Genomic DNA, 24,805 nt, shown 5'->3' on the forward strand with positions numbered 1-24,805 from the left:
GTTTGGGGGATTGGAGAGCTATATTCACACTCTGGGGATTGCTATAATCACTATACTCCCTTGGATCACAACACTCGCTCTTGTAAAAGCAGCCTGCTTCGCTCTCTGGATCAGGAGATGTCTACCCACTGGAAGCTGGATCCTGGTCTTGGGTACAGGGTGGGTGGAGGACAGCGAGACCCAAACCAAGCTGCGGCGGTTTGTGGGGTTCATGCTGGTTATGGTGTCTGGTGGAGTGCTTAGGAGTACTCTGAGGTACTAGGAAGCAGCGGATGACAGAGGCACCCAGTCGGGATGCCAGGTGGTCCGTCACACAGAGTAAGAGCAGAATTGCACAGGTTTTCCAACTCGTGTAACGTGGCCTGAATTTACACGTGTGCGGAGTTTGATATCCTGGTCTGTAAATGTTATTTCCCAGCTTAATGGTACTCATTTTATCAACCTCAGAACAATGACACGTGGGGTTCATCTTGTCAGAAATTAACCTGTAACTCGGATACTGCAGGTCCAGGAGGTCACTCCAACCACGGTGTCCGTGTCCTTGTTTAGAAGTGGTCATAGGGGCAGGATTCTGCATATGCAGCGTTTCTGTTTCACTATCAGGGTTACTCAATAAAATTCAAACAGCCCATACCAAATGTGGCAAAAAGATTTGGTTGTGTACGGAGCCAATTGTGTCTGCAAAGTGTAGTTGTCTGTTGTCTGTATAATAGTGCAGAAGAAGCGACGCAGCAGGTCTTTGCTAGCCCAACACTATATGGGTATATGTCTCAGTGGATCTCGGCACCTGAGGATAACTGGGCTGCCAGATGAATATGTATGATGTCCGTGGAAGTGGTTATCGGGTGAGATGACACGGTGCTCCTTTCACTCATCCATTGGTGGCAAGGGAATCAGTCTGTGTCTGCACAGATATCTGTGAATGTCCCACCATGTCATACTGATGGAGGTTGAAGGGACATCTCACAACTCCAGCACCCTACATATGTCATGTCCTCGATCCCTCCACATGTCAAGTCTTCCACGCATCCATGTTGAGTTCTCAATACCTCCCCCTGTCTTATTCTCCATGGCTCCCCCTGTCATATCCTCCATGGCTCCACCTGTCATATCCTCCATGATACTCAGAGTATTGTAGTCTCTCCCTGGTTGATACTGTCTGGGTACTGAGTGTAATATAGTCTAACAGATTGAAGATCCTTACCTGTTTTGGTGTGGATATTACTATACAGCAGTTCGGGACTTCTAACGTATTCCCCATACGAATACAAACTACCGAACTCTGGACCACCCTGCTGTTTAATTAAGTGGCTATTTACCTCCCTGATCGGCACATTCAGCTTCAATGGGAAACGCATGAGCGCGTTGTTTCAGTTCCTGGGTGGCCGCCATTTCGGGACTTTTACACGTGTTAGCGGCCATCTTAACTCCCGAACAGCGGTGTTTTGCCGTCAAGCGTCTGGAACTAAAATCGGACACTCGAGTAGGCAAACACCGCTGAGACCTCCATAACACCGGAACTTTGTGCCAAAACTACCGAACACCCTGCCGTTCGGTAGAAAGACTTAATAGACTATGGGGATGCTAGCGAACGTCAAGTTACGCATGGATGGCAAGCCTTTCTGTGACTTTTAACACACGAACAAAGACCGACCGCAAGGCCAAAATTCATGGAACTATTTTCGGCTACTTTGCCTGTGCGGTCGGTCAAAACTTTAAAGTCCCATATCTCCTGAACCACTGAACCGAATGGGCTGATTTTTTTAATATGTTGGTCCCCCAGAATAGGGCTATCTGGGATTTATGTATGTACCCCAGGTATTTGGGGTACATCCAAAACTTGGGGAAAAATGTGTTTCTGTTAATTGGGTTACAAGCTTATCTAAGGGGAGGAGATGTGTGGGATGTACCTTATGTTTTATTGGTTGTTGTGTTAATTATGTGGGTTTCTCCCTTGCATGGGCAGAATCACATAAAAGGAGAATGCCATTAAAATTTAGTTCTTGACCCTTTAGTTCTTGACCCTTCTTGACCCCTCGTCTCATTCTTGGAAGGGGATTTACTGCATAACCACCTTGCTATTTTAACAGCTGAACCTGACTCTTCTCTTGGATCTCGTGGATAGGAATAAGCAACTCCACTACTGCACAGCAGCTTGCCGGGAAAAAGGACGTCTCCAACGGCTGATACCCTCACACTACTAGGGTAGCCATTACACCCTGGTTGATACTATCTGGGTACTCAGAGTATTGTAGTCTCTCCCGTGTTGATGCTCCCTGGGTACTCAGAGTATTGTAGTCCCTCCCTGGTTGATACTGTTTAGGTACTGAGTGTAATATAGCCTCTCCCTGGTTGATACAGTCTGGGTACTCTGAGTATTGTAGTCTCTCCCCGGTTGATACAGTCTGGGTACTCAGAGTATTGTAGTCTCTCCCCGGTTGATACAGTCTGGGTACTCAGAGTATTGTAGTCTCTCCCTGGTTGATACTGTCTGTAGCGGATTGCATTAAGGCTGTCCTTAAAATTCGTGTGTTTTAATATGCTATCGTGTATTGCTTGTTTTATGTATTCACCTTGTATGCAGCATTCGACTGATTGTTCGGTAAAATCACTCCATTTATTGTACAAGTGAAACTACCGAACAATCAGACCACCCCAGGGATAATTGTGCCTCTCATTACCGTTCGCAACAATGTTGCAAACCCCTAATTGGCAATCGGTACTTTGTTCTATGGGTGGACGCATTCGGGATACGAACACGTGACGGCGTCCATCTTAACTCCCGAACAGTGGTGTTTGGTCGTCGAGTGTCTGGCACCCAAATCGGACACTCGACTAAGCAAACACCGCTGAGACCTCCAGACTTCCATATCTTCGTGCGGAAACAAACGAACGAGCCGTCGTTCTGTAGAAAGACTCATCCGAACAAGGGGATTCACGTGAAGGCAAGCAACAGCCATTTCATTCGGTATTTTCATCCATTTATATCCACGAACCGAGACCGACCGCAAGGCCAAACCTTATGGAACTATTTTCGGCTACTGTTACCTGTGCGGTCAGTCAAAACTTTACCCTTCCATAACTCCTGAACCCCATGTCCGATCTGGGTGATTTTTGAGTATGTTACTTACCCAGATCAGGGCTACCAGGGGATATTTAGGAGTGTATCCTATGTATTTGGGTACTGTCTAGGTACTGAGTGTAATATAGTCTGTCCCTGGTTGATACAGTCTGGGTACTCAGAGTATTGTAGTCTCTTCCTGGTTGATACAGTCTGGTTACTCGGAGTATTGTTGTCTCTCCCTGGTTGATACAGTCTGGCTACTCAGAGTATTGTTGTCTCTCCCTGGTTGATACAGTCTGGTTACTCGGAGTATTGTAGTCTCTCCCTGGTTGATACAGTCTGGTTACTCGGAGTATTGTAGTCTCTCCCTGGTTGATACAGTCTGGTTACTCGGAGTATTGTAGTCTCTCCCTGGTTGATGCTCCCTGGGTACTCAGAGTATTGTAGTCTCTCCCTGGTTGATACAGTCTGGTTACTCGGAGTATTGTAGTCTCTCCCTGGTTGATACAGTCTGGTTACTCGGAGTATTGTAGTCTCTCCCTGGTTGATACAGTCTGGTTACTCGGAGTATTGTAGTCTCTCCCTGGTTGAGTATCTTAGGTCACAGTGCAAGTTTGGACACTCATAGGTTTATTAAGTATAAAAAAGACAATTCCCAGGATATGTCAGTTTTATTCATTCTTTGGTAAATAGGTAAACAAACAAGCAAAACCCAGAAAGATAAATAAATAGTTCAGGTATCACTCAGTTGAAACCCCATAAAACGCCAGTTTTCAGAGGCCAATCCAGAATCGGGGCAGCAGGTATCTACGTGAGAAAGAGGGGCTGGAGGGACAGGGAATGGAGGACCGTGGCAACCAACACTAGATCACTTTCACCGCTCTATGCCTTCAGTGAGACAACCAATCAGGGCAGTGTCCCGTGTCCTCTACCAGTCATGCACACTCTCTCAGTACATTCTAATAGTACTCTGAGCACTCTAATACACACTCTGAGCACTCTCTCTGTACATTCTAATACACACTCTGAGCACTCTCTCTGTACATTCTAATACACACTCTGAGCACTCTCTCAGTACATTCTAATACACACTCTGTACACTCTCTCGGTACATTCTAATACACACTCTGAGCACTCTAATACACACTCTGAGCACTCTAATACACACTCTGAGCACTCTAATACACACTCTGTACACTCTCTCAGTTTATTCTAATACACACTCTGAGCACTCTCTCGGTACATTCTAATACAAACTCTGTACACTCTCTCGGTACATTCCTATACACTCTCTGAGCACTCTCTCGGTACATTCTAATACACACTCTGAGCACTCTCTCGGTACATTCTAATACACACTCTGTACACTCTCTCGGTACATTCTAATACACACTCTGAGCACTCTCTCGGTACATTCTAATACACACTCTGAGCACTCTCTCGGTACATTCTAATACACACTCTGAGCACTCTCTCTGTACATTCTAATACACACTCTGAGCACTCTCTCTGTACATTCTAATACACACTCTGAGCACTCTCTCTGTACATTCTAATACACACTCTGTGCACTCTCTCGGTACATTCTAAAACACACTCTGTACACTCTATCGGTACATTCTAATACACACTCTGAGCACTCTCTCGGTACATTCTAATACACACTCTGAGCACTCTCTCGGTACATTCTAATACACACTCTGTGCACTCTCTCGGTACATTCTAATACACACTCTGAGCACTCTCTCTGTACATTCTAATACACACTCTGAGCACTCTCTCTGTACATTCTAATACACACTCTGAGCACTCTCTCGGTACATTCTAATACACACTCTGTGCACTCTCTCGGTACATTCTAATACACACTCTGAGCACTCTCTCAGTTTATTCTAATACACACTCTGAGCACTCTCTCAGTTTATTCTAATACACACTCTGAGCACTCTCTCAGTTTATTCTAATACACACTCTGAGCACTCTCTCGGTACATTCTAATACACACTCTGAGCACTCTCTCGGTACATTCTAATACACACTCTGAGCACTCTCTCGGTACATTCTAATACACACTCTGAGCACTCTCTCAGTTTATTCTAATACACACTCTGAGCACTCTCTCAGTTTATTCTAATACACACTGTACACTCTCTCATAGACAGTACACTCTAATATAAACTCTGTACATTCTCTCACTTAGAAGGTACACACTGACACACACTCAGTACACAATCTCTTATAAACAGTACACGCAATTTCTCTTTCTAATACAGACTGCTCACCTCTCACACTCAGTACTCTCTCCTCCGGTCACTCAGTGGTAAGGTGGACCAAGGTAAAGGAACTCAGTGCAGTGCTGATTGTGAAGGCTGAAAGGGCCACCCATTACTTGAGAGAGGAAGAATCATTGCAGAGTACAATCTCCAGTTCTTTACGGTACAATCGACCCCCGTCACAAAGAGACATGATACTCTGCCGATACCCAGTGAGACTCTGAATGTTCACAACCTGCAATAAAAAGAAAGCCAAGGGCTCCAATTGGTCACACAGTATCAGGAACCCTGCCCGGTCACACAGTGTCAGGAACCCTGCCCGGTCACACAGTGTCAGGAACCCTGCCCGGTCATACAGTGTCAGGAACCCTGCCCGGTCACACAGTGTTAGAAACCCTGCCCGGTCACACGGTGTCAGGAACCCTGCCCGGTCACACAGTATCAGGAACCCTGCCCGGTCACACAGTGTCAGGAACCCTGCCCGGTCACACGGTGTCAGGAACCCTGCCCGGTCACACAGTGTCAGGAACCCTGCCCGGTCACACAGTATCAGGAACCCTGCCCGGTCACACGGTGTGAGAAACCCTGCCCGGTCACACGGTGTCAGGAACCCTGCCCGGTCACACGGTGTCAGGAACCCTGCCCGGTCACACGGTGTCAGGAACCCTGCCCGGTCACACAGTGTCAGGAACCCTGCCCGGTCACACGGTGTCAGGAACCCTGCCCGGTCACACGGTGTCAGGAACCCTGCCCGGTCACACGGTGTCAGGAACCCTGCCCGGTCACACGGTGTCAGGAACCCTGCCCGGTCACACGGTGTCAGGAACCCTGCCCGGTCACACAGTGTCAGGAACCCTGCCCGGTCACACGGTGTCAGGAACCCTGCCCGGTCACACAGTGTCAGGAACCCTGCCCGGTCACACAGTGTCAGGAACCCTGCCCGGTCACACAGTGTCAGGAACCCTGCCCGGTCACACAGTATCAGGAACCCTGCCCGGTCACACGGTGTCAGGAACCCTGCCCAGTCACACGGTGTGAGAAACCCTGCCCGGTCACACGGTGTCAGGAACCCTGCCCGGTCACACGGTGTCAGGAACCCTGCCCGGTCACACAGTGTCAGAAACCCTGCCCGGTCACACGGTGTCAGGAACCCTGCCCGGTCACACAGTGTCAGGAACCCTGCCCGGTCACACAGTGTCAGGAACCCTGCCCGGTCACACAGTGTCAGAAACCCTGCCCGGTCACACAGTGTCAGGAACCCTGCCCGGTCACACAGTGTCAGGAACCCTGCCCGGTCACACAGTGTCAGGAACCCTGCCCGGTCACACAGTGTCAGGAACCCTGCCCGGTCACACAGTGTCAGGAACCCTGCCCGGTCACACAGTATCAGGAACCCTGCCCGGTCACACAGTATCAGGAACCCTGCCCGGTCACACGGTGTCAGAAACCCTGCCCGGTCACACGGTGTCAGGAACCCTGCCCGGTCACACAGTATCAGGAACCCTGCCCGGTCACACGTTGTCAGAAACCCTGCCCGGTCACACAGTGTCAGGAACCCTGCACGGTCACACAGTATCAGGAACCCTGCCCGGTCACACAGTATCAGGAACCCTGCCCGGTCACACGGTGTCAGGAACCCTGCCCGGTCACACAGTGTCAGGAACCCTGCCCGGTTACACGGTGTCAGGAACCCTGCCCGGTCACACGGTGTCAGGAACCCTGCCCGGTCACACGGTGTCAGAAACCCTGCCCGGTCACACAGTGTCAGAAACCCTGCCCGGTCACACAGTGTCAGGAACCCTGCCCGGTCACACGGTGTCAGAAACCCTGCCCGGTCACACAGTGTCAGAAACCCTGCCCGGTCACACAGTGTCAGGAACCCTGCCCGGTCACACAGTGTCAGGAACCCTGCCCTGTCACACAGTGTCAGGAACCCTGCCCGGTTACACGGTGTCAGGAACCCTGCCCGGTTACACGGTGTCAGGAACCCTGCCCGGTCACACGGTGTCAGGAACCCTGCCCGGTCACACGGTGTCAGAAACCCTGCCCGGTCACACGGTGTCAGGAACCCTGCCCGGTCACACGGTGTCAGGAACCCTGCCCGGTCACACAGTGTCAGGAACCCTGCCCGGTCACACAGTGTCAGGAACCCTGCCCGGTCACACAGTGTCAGGAACCCTGCCCGGTCACACGGTGTAAGGAACCCTGCCCGGTCACACGGTGTCAGAAACCCTGCCCGGTCACACAGTGTCAGGAACCCTGCCCGGTCACACAGTGTCAGGAACCCTGCCCGGTCACACAGTGTCAGGAACCCTGCCCGGTCACACAGTGTCAGGAACCCTGCCCGGTCACACAGTGTCAGGAACCCTGCCCGGTCACACAGTGTCAGGAACCCTACCCGGTCACACAGTGTCAGGAACCCTGCCCGGTCACACAGTATCAGGAACCCTGCCCGGTCACACAGTGTCAGGAACCCTGCCCGGTCACACAGTATCAGGAACCCTGCCCGGTCACACGGTGTCAGGAACCCTGCCCGGTCACACAGTGTCAGGAACCCTGCCCGGTCACACAGTGTCAGGAACCCTGCCCGGTCACACGGTGTCAGGAACCCTGCCCGGTCACACAGTGTCAGGAACCCTGCCCGGTCACACAGTATCAGGAACCCTGCCCGGTCACACAGTATCAGGAACCCTGCCCGGTCACACGGTGTCAGGAACCCTGCCCAGTCACACGGTGTGAGAAACCCTGCCCGGTCACACGGTGTCAGGAACCCTGCCCGGTCACACGGTGTCAGGAAACCTGCCCGGTCACACGGTGTCAGAAACCCTGCCCGGTCACACGGTGTCAGAAACCCTGCCCGGTCACACGGTGTCAGGAACCCTGCACGGTCACACAGTGTCAGGAACCCTGCCCGGTCACACAGTATCAGGAACCCTGCCCGGTCACACGGTGTCAGGAACCCTGCCCGGTCACACGGTGTCAGGAACCCTGCCCGGTCACACGGTGTCAGGAACCCTGCCCGGTCACACAGTATCAGGAACCCTGCCCGGTCACACGGTGTCAGAAACCCTGCCCGGTCACACGGTGTCAGGAACCCTGCCCGGTCACACAGTGTCAGGAACCCTGCCCGGTCACACAGTGTCAGGAACCCTGCCCGGTCACACAGTGTCAGAAACCCTGCCCGGTCACACAGTGTCAGGAACCCTGCCCGGTCACACAGTGTCAGGAACCCTGCCCGGTCACACAGTGTCAGGAACCCTGCCCGGTCACACAGTGTCAGGAACCCTGCCCGGTCACACAGTATCAGGAACCCTGCCCGGTCACACAGTATCAGGAACCCTGCCCGGTCACACAGTGTCAGGAACCCTGCCCGGTCACACAGTATCAGGAACCCTGCCCGGTCACACAGTATCAGGAACCCTGCCCGGTCACACGGTGTCAGAAACCCTGCCCGGTCACACGGTGTCAGGAACCCTGCCCGGTCACACAGTATCAGGAACCCTGCCCGGTCACACGGTGTCAGAAACCCTGCCCGGTCACACAGTGTCAGGAACCCTGCACGGTCACACAGTATCAGGAACCCTGCCCGGTCACACAGTATCAGGAACCCTGCCCGGTCACACGGTGTCAGGAACCCTGCCCGGTCACACGGTGTCAGGAACCCTGCCCGGTCACACGGTGTCAGGAACCCTGCCCGGTCACACGGTGTCAGGAACCCTGCCCGGTCACACAGTGTCAGGAACCCTGCCCGGTCACACAGTGTCAGGAACCCTGCCCGGTCACACAGTGTCAGGAACCCTGCCCGGTCACACAGTGTCAGGAACCCTGCCCGGTCACACAGTGTCAGAAACCCTGCCCGGTCACACAGTGTCAGGAACCCTGCCCGGTCACACAGTGTCAGGAACCCTGCCCGGTCACACAGTGTCAGGAACCCTGCCCGGTCACACAGTGTCAGGAACCCTGCCCGGTCACACAGTATCAGGAACCCTGCCCGGTCACACAGTATCAGGAACCCTGCCCGGTCACACGGTGTCAGAAACCCTGCCCGGTCACACGGTGTCAGGAACCCTGCCCGGTCACACAGTATCAGGAACCCTGCCCGGTCACACGGTGTCAGAAACCCTGCCCGGTCACACGGTGTCAGAAACCCTGCCCGGTCACACAGTGTCAGGAACCCTGCACGGTCACACAGTATCAGGAACCCTGCCCGGTCACACAGTATCAGGAACCCTGCCCGGTCACACGGTGTCAGGAACCCTGCCCGGTCACACGGTGTCAGGAACCCTGCCCGGTCACACGGTGTCAGGAACCCTGCCCGGTCACACGGTGTCAGGAACCCTGCCCGGTCACACAGTGTCAGGAACCCTGCCCGGTCACACAGTGTCAGGAACCCTGCCCGGTCACACAGTGTCAGGAACCCTGCCCGGTCACACAGTGTCAGGAACCCTGCCCGGTCACACGGTGTCAGGAACCCTGCCCGGTCACACGGTGTCAGGAACCCTGCCCGGTCACACAGTATCAGGAACCCTGCCCGGTTACACGGTGTGAGAAACCCTGCCCGGTTACACGGTGTGAGAAACCCTGCCCGGTCACACGGTGTCAGGAACCCTGCCCGGTTACACGGTGTCAGGAACCCTGCCCGGTTACACGGTGTGAGAAACCCTGCCCGGTCACACGGTGTCAGGAAACCTGCCCGGTTACACGGTGTCAGGAACCCTGCCCGGTTACACGGTGTCAGGAACCCTGCCCGGTTACACGGTGTCAGGAACCCTGCCCGGTTACACGGTGTCAGGAACCCTGCCCGGTTACACGGTGTCAGGAACCCTGCCCGGTTACACGGTGTCAGGAACCCTGCCCGGTTACACGGTGTCAGGAACCCTGCCCGGTCACACGGTGTCAGGAACCCTGCTCGGTCACACGGTGTCAGGAACCCTGCTCGGTCACATGGTGTCAGGAACCCTGCCCGGTTACACGGTGTCAGGAAACCTGCCCGGTTACACGGTGTCAGGAAACCTGCCCGGTCACACGGTGTCAGGAAACCTGCCCGGTCACACGGTGTCAGGAAACCTGCCCGGTCACACAGTGTCAGGAACCCTGCCCGGTCACACGGTATTTTTTTCGTTAATTATATCACAGGCAGAGGGGAGGGATTGTATACACTGTATGGGAGTGACTGGGTGGTAACCTTGTGGGGAAAACTGTATAAAAGGCCAAGCTGTTCAATAAACCCTCAGATCTGCTGAGTTTCTGTTTTACCCTCAACATAGAGCCTTGTCTCATGTGTGGGGGAAAGGCTGCATCTACCCTGGGTATCACTACACGCCCTGCGGCTATAATCACTTAGCTCTTTTAAGAGCTTGTTCCTGCTACTGTGTCTTGGAGGAGAGGTTCACCCACTGGAACCTGGAGCAATGTCGTAGGTCCAGGGTGGGTAGAGGACGGCAAGTTCCCAGTACTAGGAGCATCCTTCGGCGGAGGTACCCAACCGGGGTACAGGAAGGTCTGTTACAGTCACACAGTGTCAGAAACCCTGCCCGGTCACACAGTGTCAGACCCCAAAGGTAAAAAAAGAGTTGTAAATACGTCATAAATGAAATACCCACATTAAAATTAATACAAAAGTAAAAAAAAATATTTGGATGGGCTGATCAAAGCTTCTCACCTTTTTATTCTTTTCAAAGAAATCTTTGAGTAAAGCATCCAGTTCGTTCTCATCAATATAACCATTCCTGTCCTGGAGGAACACCCAACACTGTTAGTTTTATGGGCACAAACGCACTTTATAAAGAATCGATTTACATATATTACAGGTACGACCCCCTAATCTGCAAACCCTGACCCTTTATTACAGATACTACCCCCTACTCTGCAAACATTGACCCTTTATTACAGATACTACCCCCTACTCTGCAAACCCTGACCCTTTATTACAGATACTACCCCCTAATCTGCAAACCCTGACCCTTTATTACAGATACTACCCCCTACACTGCAAACACTGACCCTTTATTACAGATACTACCCCCTAATCTGCAAACCCTGACCCTTTATTACAGATACTACCCCCTAATCTGCAAACCCTGACCCTTTATTACAGATACTACCCCCTAATCTGCAAACCCTGACCCTTTATTACAGATACTACCCCCTACACTGCAAACCCTGACCCTTTATTACAGATACTACCCCCTAATCTGCAAACCCTGACCCTTTATTACAGATACTACCCCCTAATCTGCAAACATTGACCCTTTATTACAGATACTACCACCTAATCTGCAAACACTGACCCTTAATTATAGATACTACCCCCTAATCTGCAAACCCTAACCCTTTATTACAGATACTACCCCATAATCTGCAAACACTGACCCTTTATTACAGATACTACCCCCTACACTGCAAACCCTGACCCTTTATTACAGATACTACCCCCTACTCTGCAAACATTGACCCTTTATTACAGATACTACCCCCTACTCTGCAAACCCTGACCCTTTATTACAGATACTACCCCCTACACTGCAAACCCTGACCCTTTATTACAGATACTACCCCCTACACTGCAAACCCTGACCCTTTATTACAGATACTACCCCCTACTCTGCAAACATTGACCCTTTATTACAGATACTACCCCCTAATCTGCAAACCCTGACCCTTTGTTACAGATACTACCCCCTACACTGCAAACCCTGACCCTTTATTACAGATACTACCCCCTAATCTGCAAACCCTGACCCTTTATTACAGATACTACCCCCTACACTGCAAACCCTGACCCTTTATTACAGATACTACCCCCTACACTGCAAACCCTGACCCTTTATTACAGATACTACCCCCTAATCTGCAAACCCTGACCTTTATTACAGATACTACCCCCTAATCTGCAAACCCTGAGTCTTTATTACAGATACTACTGTAATAGATACTTTATTAAAGGTGTACCCCCTGTTTTTGGGGTACATCCAGGAATTGGGGAAAAGTGTGTACTGTATAATTGGGTTAAGTGTTAATCTAAGGGGAGGAAATGTGTGGGAGGTACATCCATGTGATTGGTCAATTTCATCCTCCCCCTGGGAGTGTCCTGTATGTACCTGTTTGTGAATAAAAGCCAGGCTGGATGAGCCAGTCCAGAGTTCCTGTTTTACCCTCAAAGTGATGTGTCGTCTCATTATTGGGGGGAAGGATTTCTTGCATGCTGTTCCAGTTGACTGCTAGGAGTACAAGCCTATTCGTATGGTTCCTATTTAATGGTCTACAGCATTCATATGCTTGAGAGGATTTATATATGTTTCTCGGATTCGGTGATTGTGGTGTCTGCCAGAGTGCTTGGAGTCCTCAGGAAGCACTAGGAGCATCCATTAACGGAGGTACCAAGTCAGGGTGCCAGGTGATCCGTTACACAGATACTACCCCCTAATCTGCAAACACTGACCATTTATTACAGATACTACCCCCTAATCTGCAAACCCTGACCCTTTATTACAGATACTACCCCCTAATCTGCAAACCCTGACCCTTTATTACAGTTACTACCCCCTACACTGCAAACCCTGACCCTTTATTACAGATACTACCACCCAATTCTGCAAACACTGACCATTTATTATAGGTACGACCCCCTAATCTGCAAACCCTGACCCTTTATTACAGATACTACCCCCTAATCTGCAAACCGTGACCCTTTATTACAGATACTACCCCCTACACTGCAAACCCTGACCCTTTATTACAGATACTACCCCCTAATCTGCAAACACTGACCATTTATTATAGGTACGACCCCCTAATCTGCAAACTCTTACCCTTTATTACAGATACTACCCCCTAATCTGCAAACCCTGACCCATTATTATAGATACTACCCCCTACCCTGCAAACACTGACCCTTTATTACTGATACTACCCCCTACTCTGCAAACCCTGACCCTTTATTACAGATACTACCCCCTACACTGCAAACACTGACCCTTTATTACTGATACTACCCCCTAATCTGCAAACCCTTACCCTTTATTACAGATACTACCCCCTACACTGCAAACCCTGACTCTTTATTACAGATACTACCCCCTACACTGCAAACCCTGACCCTTTATTACAGATGTTACCCCCTAATCTGCAAACTCTTACCCTTTATTACAGATACTACCCCCTAATCTGCAAACCCTGACCCTTTATTACAGATACTACCCCCTACACTGCAAACCCTGACCCTTTATTACAGATACTACCCCCTAATCTGCAAACCCTGACCCTTTATTACAGATACTACCCCCTAATCTGCAAACACTGACCCTTTATTACAGATACTACCCCCTAATCTGCAAACACTGACCCTTTATTACAGATACTACCCCCTAATCTGCAAACCCTGACCCTTTATTACAGATACTACCCCCTAATCTGCAAACCCTGACCCTTTATTACAGATACTACCCCTAATCTGCAAACCCTGACCCTTTATTACAGATACTACCTCCTAATCTGCAAACCCTGACCCTTTATTACAGATACTACCCCCTAATCTGCAAACACTGACCCTTTATTACAGATACTACCCCCTAATCTGCAAACCCTGACCCTTTATTACAGATACTACTCCCTAATCTGCAAACCCTGACCCTTTATTACAGATACTACCCCTAATCTGCAAACCCTGACCCTTTATTACAGATACTACCTCCTAATCTGCAAACCCTGACCCTTTATTACAGATACTACCCCCTAATCTGCAAACACTGACCCTTTATTACAGATGTTACCCCCTAATCTGCAAACCCTGACCCTTTATAACAGATACTACTCCCTAATCTGCAAACCCTGACCCTTTATTACAGATACTACCCCCTACCCTGCAAACCCTGACCCTTTATTACAGATATTACCCCCTACTCTGCAAACCCTGACCCTTTATTACAGATGTTACCCCCTAATCTGCAAACCCTGACCCTTTATTACAAATACTACCCCCTAATCTGCAAACCCTGACCCTTTATTACAGATACTACCCCCTACTCTGCAAACCCTGACCCTTTATTACAGATACTACCCCCTAATCCGCAAACCCTAACCCTTTATTACAGATACTACCCCCTAATCTGCAAACACTGACCCTTTATTACAGATACTACCCCCTAATCTGCAAACCCTGACCCTTTATTACAGATACTACCCCCTACACTGCAAACACTGACCCTTTATTACAGATACTACCCCCTACACTGCAAACCCTGACCCTTTATTAGTGATACTACCCCCTAATCTGCAAACCCTGACCCTTTATTACAGATACTACCCCCTAATCTGCAAACCCTGACCCTTTATTACTGATACTACCCCCTAATCTGCAAACCCTGACCCTTTATTACAGATACTACCCCCTAATCTGCAAACCCTAACCCTTTATTACAGATACTACCCCCTAATCTGCAAACCCTGACCCTTTATTACAGATACTACCCCCTAATCTGCAAACACTGACCCTTTATTACAGATACTACCCCCTACACTGCAAACATTGACCCTTTATTACAGATACTACCCGTTAATCTGCAAACCCTGACCCTTTATTACAGATACTACCCCCTAATCTGCAAACCCTGACCCTTTATTACAGATACTACCCCCTAATCTGCAAACACTGACCCTTTATTACAGATACTACCCCCTAATCTGCAAACCCTGACCCTTTATTACAGATACTACCCGTTAATCTGCAAACCCTGACCCTTTATTACAGATACTACCCCTAATCTGCAAACCCTGACCCTTTATTACAGATACTACCCCCTAATCTGCAAACCCTAACCCTTTATTACAGATACTACCCCCTAATCTGCAAACCCTGACCCTTTATTACAGATACTACCCCCTAATCTGCAAACACTGACCCTTTATTACAGATACTACCCCCTAATCTGCAAACCCTGACCCTTTATTACAGATACTACCCCCTAATCTGCAAACCCTAACCCTTTATTACAGATACTACCCCCTAATCTGCAAACCCTGACCCTTTATTACAGATACTACCCCCTAATCTGCAAACCCTAACCCTTTATTACAGATACTACCCCCTAATCTGCAAACCCTGACCCTTTATTACAGATACTACCCCCTAATCTGCAAACACTGACCCTTTATTACAGATACTACCCCCTAATCTGCAAACCCTGACCCTTTATTACAGATACTACCCCCTACACTGCAAACCCTGACCCTTTATTACAGATACTACCCCCTAATCTGCAAACCCTAACCCTTTATTACAGATACTACCCCCTAATCTGCAAACCCTGACCCTTTATTACAGATACTACCCCCTAATCTGCAAACCCTGACCCTTTATTACAGATACTACCCCCTAATCTGCAAACCCTGACTCTTTATTACAGATACTACCCCTACACTGCAAACCCTGACCCTTTATTACTGATACTACCCCCTAATCTGCAAACCCTGACCCTTTATAACAGATACTACCCCCTAATCTGCAAACACTGACCCTTTATTACAGATACTACCCCCTATACTGCAAACCCTGACCCTTTATTACAGATACTACCCCCTAATCTGCAAACCCTAACCCTTTATTACAGATACTACCCCCTACACTGCAAACCCTGACCCTTTATTACTGATACTACCCCCTAATCTGCAAACCCTGACCCTTTATTACAGATACTACCCCCTACACTGCAAACCCTGACCCTTTATTACAGATACTACCCCCTAATCTGCAAACCCTGAGTCTTTATTACAGATACTACCCCTACACTGCAAACCCTGACCCTTTATTACTGATACTACCCCCTAATCTGCAAACCCTGACCCTTTATTACAGATATTACCCCTCTGCCTGTACTCCAATCTTTAAAAGCATTGGTCCTTTCTAACACATAATGTTGATTTTTCTGTATACCCCACCCAGCCCTTTCTCGCACAGACCCACTGCTAATGTGTAGTTATAAAGTACTTAATAGCATTTCAGCCAATTTGACGTTTGCGTTGCTCTGCAATGTTAGGAAGGGGATGTCCATCTCTACAAGTCAGTTATGCAGCTATGAGTGTAATGTGGAAATATATAAAGGAGCTCATCCAGTTCTCGAACCTTATCATAAAAGTTGAATATGGCATTAAACTCGTCACAACTCAGTTTCATGCCCTGCAGATAAAATAAAACAGTTAATACAGCAGATGAGACGTAAAGAATCACAAATTATGTATTTAGAGGGTTATCTCAGGCACTATGACCTCTTCAGTGGTTTGAAGTTCTCATGGTGCCAGAAGTGTGTATGCGCAGTGTTTTTCTATGAAACGCAGCACGTATTAACATACTGCATATTACTCAACCTCTTGCAGTGTTGCAGTACAAAGTTCTGGTCTGGCCAATGTTAATTCTGTGCTTAATAAGTGTTTGATTCTGGGGGTAGGTTGGGGTGGGGAACCACTACAGAAGAGGTTTGTATACTTTATCACCCTCACACTTTTATACAAATTAAACTAGCCATTTACTGTGTGCTCTCTACTGTGTACTGTAACTACTACTGCTAGCAGGCTCAGTCTGTGTACTGTAACTACTACTGCTAGCAGGCTCAGTCTGTGTACTGTAACTACTACTGCTAGCAGGCTCAGTCTGTGTACTGTAACTACTACTGCTAGCAGGCTCAGTCTGTCTCTGTACTGTAACTACTACTGCTAGCAGGCTCAGTCTGTCTCTGTACTGTAACTACTACTGCTAGCAGGCTCAGTCTGTGTACTGTAACTACTACTGCTAGCAGGCTCAGTCTGTGTACTGTAACTACTACTGCTAGCAGGCTCAGTCTGTCTATGTGTACTGTAACTACTACTGCTAGCAGACTCAGTCTGTGTACTGTAACTACTACTGCTAGCAGGCTCAGTCTGTGTACTGTAACTACTACTGCTAGCAGGCTCAGTCTGTCTGTGTACTGTAACTACTACTGCTAGCAGGCTCAGTCTGTCTATGTGTACTGTAACTACTACTGCTAGCAGGCTCAGTCTGTCTGTGTACTGTAACTACTACTGCTAGCAGGCTCAGTCTATCTATGTGTACTGTAACTACTACTGCTAGCAGGCTCAGTCTGTCTCTGTGTACTGTAACTACTACTGCTAGCAGGCTCAGTCTGTCTGTGTACTGTAACTACTACTGCTAGCAGGCTCAGTCTGTCTCTGTGTCCTGTAACTACTACTGCTAGCAGGCTCAGTCTGTCTGTGTACTGTAACTACTACTGCTAGCAGGCTCAGTCTGTCTGTGTGTACTGTAACTACTACTGCTAGCAGGCTCAGTCTGTCTCTGTGTACTGTAACTACTACTGCAAGCAGGCTCAGTCTGTCTGTGTACTGTAACTACTACTGCTAGCAGGCTCAGTCTGTCTGTGTACTGTAACTACTACTGCTAGCAGGCTCAGTCTGTCTGTGTACTGTAACTACTACTGCTAGCAGGCTCAGTCTGTCTCTGTGTACTGTAACTACTACCGCTAGCAGGCTCAGTCTGTCTCTGCATACTGTAACTACTACTGCTAGCAGGCTCAGTCAGTCTCTGTGTACTGTAACTACTACTGCTAGCAGGCTCAGTCTGTCTCTGTGTACTGTAACTACTACCGCTAGCAGGCTCAGTCTGTCTCTGCATACTGTAACTACTACTGCTAGCAGGCTCAGTCTGTCTGTGTACTGTAACTACTACTGCTAGCAGGCTCAGTCTGTCTCTGTGTACTGTAACTACTACTGCTAGCAGGCTCAGTCTGTCTCTGTGTACTGTAACTACTACTGCTAGCAGGCTCAGTCTGTCTCTGTGTACTGTAACTACTACTGCTAGCAGGCTCAGTCTGTCTGTGTACTGTAACTACTACTGCTAGCAGGCTCAGTCTGTCTCTGTACTGTAACTACTACTGCTAGCAGGCTCAGTCTGTCTCTGTGTACTGTAACTACTACTGCTAGCAGGCTCAGTCTGTCTCTGTGTAATGTAACTACTACTGCTAGCAGGCTCAGTCTGTCTGTGTACTGTAACTACTACTGCTAGCAGGCTCAGTCTGTCTGTGTACTGTAACTACTACTGCTAGCAGGCTTAGCCTATCTCTGTGTACTGTAACTACTACCGCTAGCAGGCTCAGTCTGTCTCTGCATACTGTAACTACTACTGCTAGCAGGCTCAGTCAGTCTCTGTGTACTGTAACTACTACTGCTAGCAGGCTCAGTCTGTCTGTGTACTGTAACTACTACTGCTAGCATGCTCAGTCTGTCTGTGTGTACTGTAACTACTACTGCTAGCATGCTCAGTCTGTCTGTGTGTACTGTAACTACTACTGCTAGCAGGCTCAGTCTGTCTGTGTGTACTGTAACTACTACTGCTAGCAGGCTCAGTCTGTCTCTGTGTACTGTAACTACTACTGCTAGCAGGCTCAGTCTGTCTCTGTGTACTGTAACTACTACTGCTAGCAGGCTCAGCCTGTCTGTGTGTACTGTAACTACTACTGCTAGCATGCTCAGTCTGTCTCTGTGTACTGTAACTACTACTGCTAGCATGCTCAGTCTGTCTGTGTGTACTGTAACTACTACTGCTAGCAGGCTCAGTCTGTCTCTGTGTACTGTAACTACTACTGCTGGAAGGCTCAGTCTGTCTCTGTGTACTGTAACTACTACTGCTAGCAGGCTCATTCTGTCTCTGTGTACTGTAACTACTACTGCTGGAAGGCTCAGTCTGTCTCTGTGTACTGTAACTACTACTGCGAGCAGGCTCAGTCTGTCTCTGTGTACTGTAACTACTACTGCTAGCAGGCTCAGTCTGTCTGTGTGTACTGTAACTACTACTGCTAGCAGGCTCAGTCTGTCTCTGTGCACTGTAACTACTACCGCTAGCAGGCTCAGTCTGTCTCTGTGTACTGTAACTACTACCGCTAGCAGGCTCAGTCTGTCTCTGTGTACTGTAACTACTACCGCTAGCATGCTCAGTCTGTCTCTGTGTACTGTAACTACTACTGCTAGCAGGCTCAGTCTGTCTGTGTACTGTAACTACTACTGCTAGCAGGCTCAGTATGTCTCTGTGTACTGTAACTACTACCGCTAGCATGCTCAGTCTGTCTCTGTACTGTAACTACTACTGCTAGCAGGCTCAGTCTGTCTCTGTGTACTGTAACTACTACTGCTAGCAGGCTCAGTCTGTCTCTGTGTACTGTAACTACTACTGCTAGCAGGCTCAGTCTGTCTCTGTGTACTGTAACTACTACCGCTAGCATGCTCAGTCTGTCTCTGTACTGTAACTACTACTGCTAGCAGGCTCAGTCTGTCTCTGTGTACTGTAACTACTACTGCTAGCAGGCTCAGTCTGTCTCTGTGTACTGTAACTACTACTGCTAGCAGGCTCAGTCTGTCTCTGTGTACTGTAACTACTACCGCTAGCATGCTCAGTCTGTCTCTGTACTGTAACTACTACTGCTAGCAGGCTCAGTCTGTCTCTGTGTACTGTAACTACTACTGCTAGCAGGCTCAGTCTGTCTCTGTGTACTGTAACTACTACTGCTAGCAGGCTCAGTCTGTCTGTGTACTGTAACTACTACTGCTAGCAGGCTCAGTCTGTCTCTGTGTACTGTAACTACTACTGCTGGAAGGCTCAGTCTGTCTCTGTGTACTGTAACTACTACTGCGAGCAGGCTCAGTCTGTCTGTGTGTACTGTAACTACTACTGCTAGCAGGCTCAGTCTGTGTACTGTAACTACTACTGCTAGCAGGCTCAGTCTGTCTGTGTACTGTAACTACTACTGCTAGCAGGCTCAGTCTGTCTCTGTGTACTGTAACTACTACCGCTAGCAGGCTCAGTCTGTCTCTGCATACTGTAACTACTACTGCTAGCAGGCTCAGTCAGTCTCTGTGTACTGTAACTACTACTACTAGCATGCTTAGCCTATCTCTGTGTACTGTAACTATTACTGCTGGGAGGCTCAGTCTGTCTCTGTGTACTGTAACTACTACTGCTAGCAGGCTCAGTCTGTCTCTGTGTACTGTAACTACTACTGCTAGCAGGCTCAGTCTGTCTCTGTGTACTGTAACTACTACTGCTAGCAGGCTCAGTCTGTCTCTGTGTACTGTAACTACTACTGCTAGCAGGCTCAGCCTGTCTGTGTGTACTGTAACTACTACTGCTAGCATGCTCAGTCTGTCTCTGTGTACTGTAACTACTACTGCTAGCATGCTCAGTCTGTCTGTGTGTACTGTAACTACTACTGCTAGCAGGCTCAGTCTGTCTCTGTGTACTGTAACTACTACTGCTGGAAGGCTCAGTCTGTCTCTGTGTACTGTAACTACTACTGCTAGCAGGCTCAGTCTGTCTCTGTGTACTGTAACTACTACTGCTGGAAGGCTCAGTCTGTCTCTGTGTACTGTAACTACTACTGCGAGCAGGCTCAGTCTGTCTCTGTGTACTGTAACTACTACTGCTGGAAGGCTCAGTCTGTCTCTGTGTACTGTAACTACTACTGCGAGCAGGCTCAGTCTGTCTCTGTGTACTGTAACTACTACTGCTGGAAGGCTCAGTCTGTGTACTGTAACTACTACTGCTAGCAGGCTCAGTCTGTCTGTGTGTACTGTAACTACTACTGCTAGCAGGCTCAGTCTGTGTACTGTAACTACTACTGCTAGCAGGCTCAGTCTGTCTCTGTGCACTGTAACTACTACCGCTAGCAGGCTCAGTCTGTCTCTGTGTACTGTAACTACTACCGCTAGCATGCTCAGTCTGTCTCTGTGTACTGTAACTACTACCGCTAGCATGCTCAGTCTGTCTCTGTGTACTGTAACTACTACCGCTAGCATGCTCAGTCTGTCTCTGTGTACTGTAACTACTACTGCTAGCAGGCTCAGTCTGTCTCTGTGTACTGTAACTACTACCGCTAGCATGCTCAGTCTGTCTCTGTACTGTAACTACTACTGCTAGCAGGCTCAGTCTGTCTCTGTGTACTGTAACTACTACTGCTAGCAGGCTCAGTCTGTCTCTGTGTACTGTAACTACTACTGCTAGCAGGCTCAGTCTGTCTCTGTGTACTGTAACTACTACTGCTAGCAGGCTCAGTCTGTCTCTGTGTACTGTAACTACTACTGCTAGCAGGCTCAGTCTGTCTCTGTGTACTGTAACTACTACTGCTAGCAGGCTCAGTCTGTCTCTGTGTACTGTAACTACTACTGCTAGCAGGCTCAGTCTGTCTCTGTGTACTGTAACTACTACTGCTAGCAGGCTCAGTCTGTCTGTGTACTGTAACTACTACTGCTAGCAGGCTCAGTCTGTCTCTGTACTGTAACTACTACTGCTAGCAGGCTCAGTCTGTCTCTGTGTACTGTAACTACTACTGCTAGCAGGCTCAGTCTGTCTCTGTGTAATGTAACTACTACTGCTAGCAGGCTCAGTCTGTCTGTGTACTGTAACTACTACTGCTAGCAGGCTCAGTCTGTCTGTGTACTGTAACTACTACTGCTAGCAGGCTTAGCCTATCTCTGTGTACTGTAACTACTACCGCTAGCAGGCTCAGTCTGTCTCTGCATACTGTAACTACTACTGCTAGCAGGCTCAGTCAGTCTCTGTGTACTGTAACTACTACTGCTAGCAGGCTCAGTCTGTCTCTGTGTACTGTAACTACTACTGCTAGCAGGCTCAGCCTGTCTGTGTGTACTGTAACTACTACTGCTAGCATGCTCAGTCTGTCTCTGTGTACTGTAACTACTACTGCTAGCATGCTCAGTCTGTCTGTGTGTACTGTAACTACTACTGCTAGCAGGCTCAGTCTGTCTCTGTGTACTGTAACTACTACTGCTGGAAGGCTCAGTCTGTCTCTGTGTACTGTAACTACTACTGCTAGCAGGCTCATTCTGTCTCTGTGTACTGTAACTACTACTGCTGGAAGGCTCAGTCTGTCTCTGTGTACTGTAACTACTACTGCGAGCAGGCTCAGTCTGTCTCTGTGTACTGTAACTACTACTGCTAGCAGGCTCAGTCTGTGTACTGTAACTACTACTGCTAGCAGGCTCAGTCTGTCTGTGTGTACTGTAACTACTACTGCTAGCAGGCTCAGTCTGTCTCTGTTCACTGTAACTACTACCGCTAGCAGGCTCAGTCTGTCTCTGTGTACTGTAACTACTACCGCTAGCAGGCTCAGTCTGTCTCTGTGTACTGTAACTACTACCGCTAGCATGCTCAGTCTGTCTCTGTGTACTGTAACTACTACTGCTAGCAGGCTCAGTCTGTCTGTGTACTGTAACTACTACTGCTAGCAGGCTCAGTATGTCTCTGTGTACTGTAACTACTACCGCTAGCATGCTCAGTCTGTCTCTGTACTGTAACTACTACTGCTAGCAGGCTCAGTCTGTCTCTGTGTACTGTAACTACTACTGCTAGCAGGCTCAGTCTGTCTCTGTGTACTGTAACTACTACTGCTAGCAGGCTCAGTCTGTCTCTGTGTACTGTAACTACTACCGCTAGCATGCTCAGTCTGTCTCTGTACTGTAACTACTACTGCTAGCAGGCTCAGTCTGTCTCTGTGTACTGTAACTACTACTGCTAGCAGGCTCAGTCTGTCTCTGTGTACTGTAACTACTACTGCTAGCAGGCTCAGTCTGTCTCTGTGTACTGTAACTACTACCGCTAGCATGCTCAGTCTGTCTCTGTACTGTAACTACTACTGCTAGCAGGCTCAGTCTGTCTCTGTGTACTGTAACTACTACTGCTAGCAGGCTCAGTCTGTCTCTGTGTACTGTAACTACTACTGCTAGCAGGCTCAGTCTGTCTGTGTACTGTAACTACTACTGCTAGCAGGCTCAGTCTGTCTGTGTACTGTAACTACTACTGCTAGCAGGCTCAGTCTGTCTCTGTGTACTGTAACTACTACTGCTAGCAGGCTCAGCCTGTCTCTGTGTACTGTAACTACTACTGCTAGCAGGCTCAGTCTGTCTCTGTGTACTGTAACTACTACTGCTAGCAGGCTCAGTCTGTCTCTGTGTACTGTAACTACTACTGCTAGCAGGCTCAATCTGTCTCTGTGTGCTGTGTCTGATTTTGGAGTACCATTTAATTAATTATGGATGTAGCAGATGGTACCAGGGCTGTAATAAAAGACTAATAATATTGCAATTCGTGCAATTCTATTTCTATGGTTAAAATGTATGTGGGATTCGTATGATTGTTCGGTAGTTTCCATCCGTACTCCAAACGAATGTAAACTACCGAACCAATAGACCACCCCAGAGAGAAGTGTGTACCTTATTAAGCGTTCACACTTCTCTAACCGCAAGTTAATCGGTACTTTATTGATGTATCTGGGTGGCCGCCGTTTGGTATACGAACACGTGGCAGCGGCAATCTTACGCACGAAAATCTCAGCGGTGTTTGGTCGTCGAGTGTCTGGAACTCAAAACGGACACTTGATTACCCGAACACCGCTGAGACCTCCAGGGCTCCGTAACTCCTGAACGGGGAGACTAATCAGCCTCCCGTTCGGTAAGTTCAAAGTACCGAACAAGGGGATTCATACGAATGCAAGGTTAATGGTGGATGGCAGTATTTTATGTGTGTTTTACCTCCCGAACGAAGACCGACCGCAGGGCCAAAACACATGGAACCCTTTTCGGATACCACCTCGTGTGCGGTTGGTCAAATTACCCCCTCCACCTAACTCCCGAACCCCTGGTTCAAACTGGGTGAATTTTGGATATGTTAGTCACCCAGATCAGGGGTACCAGGGGGTACCCCCAGTATTATTGTCACTACTTGTTTTAGGGTACATTCAGAACTCGGGGGAAAGTACAGTATGTATAATGGGATTAAGTGTCACACTGAGGGGAGGGGATGTGTGGGAGGTAACTGTTACAATGGGCTTGTTTCTTAAAAGGCTATCATGTGTAGGAGATATGTACATGTCGCTCACACTCTGTTTTCTGAGATTCTCATATATTAACACAAAATACACTTACCTGAAATTTCAGCAAGAAATTCTCTTGCACGGGAAGCAACCTGTAACCAAACACAAGTAATCCCTTCATTCTCAATTTCTTTCCATTTAAAGAAAAAAAAATAGTAACATTTTATAAAGCGGAACTGAAACTTTATTTGCTGAGGTGAATAACGTGAAAAACACATACATTTACCTCCACTGCAGTAATGTGTTCAGGACAACTTCTTAAAGCATGCACAATCAGACATGTACAGAGAAATGAATAGAACCAAACTCTGTGTTATTGTTATTTGTAATACACCAACAAGTTCTGTAGCGCTGTACAATGGGTGGACTAACAGACATGTATTTGTTACCAAACAAGTTTGATGCACAAAAACAGAGGGATTGAGGCCCTGCTCAGTGAGTTTACATGTTAGAGGGAGTGGGGTATAGTGACACAGTAACAGAGGGATTGAGGGCCCTGCTCAGTGAGTTTACATGTTAGAGGGAGTGGGGTATAGTGACACAGT

At 48.6% G+C, this 24,805-nt stretch overlaps 1 protein-coding gene and 1 long non-coding RNA gene across 2 annotated transcripts in view; both read right to left on the bottom strand.

The window, feature by feature from the left end:
• Positions 1 to 3,716: 3,716 nt before the first annotated feature.
• Positions 3,717 to 5,224, bottom strand: LOC134578638 (uncharacterized). The gene is made up of 2 exons (XR_010086113.1): positions 4,376 to 5,224; positions 3,717 to 4,041 (listed from the first exon to the last, which is right to left on the bottom strand). It is a non-coding gene; the product is annotated as an uncharacterized LOC134578638 (long non-coding RNA).
• A 41-nt stretch (positions 5,225 to 5,265) lies between these two features.
• CALB2 (calbindin 2) overlaps positions 5,266 to 24,805 on the bottom strand; it is a 110,297-nt gene continuing 90,757 nt past the window's right edge. Inside the window, exons 8-11 of the mRNA XM_063437621.1 lie at positions 24,313 to 24,352; positions 16,457 to 16,510; positions 11,000 to 11,071; positions 5,266 to 5,572 (exon numbers count right to left, since the gene is read on the bottom strand). Of these exons, the coding sequence (XP_063293691.1) occupies positions 5,450 to 5,572; positions 11,000 to 11,071; positions 16,457 to 16,510; positions 24,313 to 24,352 (289 nt within the window). The 3' untranslated portion in view covers positions 5,266 to 5,449. The remainder of the gene's footprint in view (positions 5,573 to 10,999; positions 11,072 to 16,456; positions 16,511 to 24,312; positions 24,353 to 24,805) is intronic.

This window comes from Pelobates fuscus, chromosome 12, assembly GCF_036172605.1.
Source record: "Pelobates fuscus isolate aPelFus1 chromosome 12, aPelFus1.pri, whole genome shotgun sequence".
NCBI lineage: Eukaryota > Metazoa > Chordata > Amphibia > Anura > Pelobatidae > Pelobates > Pelobates fuscus.